Consider the following 1,288-nt stretch of genomic DNA (forward strand, 5'->3'; position numbering starts at 1 on the left):
GTATCAAAAAGTTGAAACATTTTTACCACTGTGCAGCATTCCACTGTATTTTAACAACAGTTCACAAACTAATGGAAAATGGGAATAGCAGATACTGGACTGGTCTCTGGTTTGTGATTCTACCTGTCAAGAGGCCTAGATCTTCTTTGTTGGATTTTTTGTTTGTTTGATGTATTGTTTGATTTAGCACAACAGAACAGTTTTTTACTTTAGCCAAGTCCATTGCAAATGAGCTTTGACTCAGAGAAGACGACTGCATTACAGGATTTCTTTTTTTTGCATAACAGAGCTTTAACCTGCATCTATGGATGGCACAGCAAACTGTGTTCACAGACATTTGTTTCTGAAAGTGTTCCCGATCTCATACAGTGATTCCTGTGACAGACTCACGCCTGTTTTTAATGCAGTAAAACGTGATTCCCTGAAGAACCTTTTTAGCTCTGTCCCTTGCACAAAGAGATTTTTCCAGAAATATTTTGATGATAACATGTAATGTAGATGATGAGATGTTCAAAATCTTCACAAATTTCAGTTCAAGAGCAATCTGAAAATTTTGCACAATTCATAGACACAGTTTTGTTTTGTTTTTTGGCAGATTGGTGTGCCTCTGCCCAGCTTTGCTTCTGAGAAACTCTGCCTGTACACAGTCATATGACATCCCAACTTTTATGAGTTATGTGCCATTAAATTCAGACTTAGTTAATATTTTTCATGAAGTAGTAAAATGTCTCAGTTAAACATTTAATATGTTTATTATGTGCTATTATCAGTAAAATGTATTTTTTATGAGATTTTTACGAGTAATTAGAAATGATGTTCCAAGATTTGTTTTAAAACTTATAAAGTTAAATAGCATTTTGCATCTTGTGCTATCCCAGTTTGCTAATGAGTTGTTGAGATTTGTGCATATAAACAGATTTAAGATTTTTCCTCTCATTTTCTCTGACATGGTTAGGCTGGCAAGGAAATGGTTATAGCTGTCAGGATGTGGATGAATGTTTGACCAATAATGGCGGCTGCTCCACTACTCCAATGGTTCAGTGCTTGAACACCATGGGCTCTTTTCACTGCGGTCCCTGTCCTCCAGGTAACTCAGCAGAGAACAATACTGAATGTCATGCATATGTGCAGGAAGATTACCTATAGCTTCTACGGCTTGGCTCCACTTAATCCCTGAAATTGCTGGTGTACTTAACCCAAGTAAAAAGCTGCGCTTTTCAATAAAACATTTTGAATCACCACATAGCCTGACAGCACCTGGTCCAAGATACTACATAACATACCATAG

The 1,288-nt window shown here is 36.9% G+C and overlaps 1 protein-coding gene across 1 annotated transcript in view; it reads left to right on the top strand.

The window, feature by feature from the left end:
- Positions 1-1,288, top strand: part of cubn (cubilin (intrinsic factor-cobalamin receptor)) — a 76,209-nt gene that overhangs the window by 5,549 nt on the left and 69,372 nt on the right. The window contains exons 6-7 of the mRNA XM_005747480.1: positions 596-639; positions 956-1,087. Coding sequence (XP_005747537.1) covers positions 596-639; positions 956-1,087 — 176 coding nt within the window. The remainder of the gene's footprint in view (positions 1-595; positions 640-955; positions 1,088-1,288) is intronic.

The sequence above is a fragment of the Pundamilia nyererei genome, unplaced genomic scaffold (genome assembly GCF_000239375.1).
Source record: "Pundamilia nyererei isolate P.nyererei 1_Seehausen unplaced genomic scaffold, PunNye1.0 scaffold00198, whole genome shotgun sequence".
Taxonomy (NCBI): Eukaryota; Metazoa; Chordata; class Actinopteri; order Cichliformes; family Cichlidae; genus Pundamilia; species Pundamilia nyererei.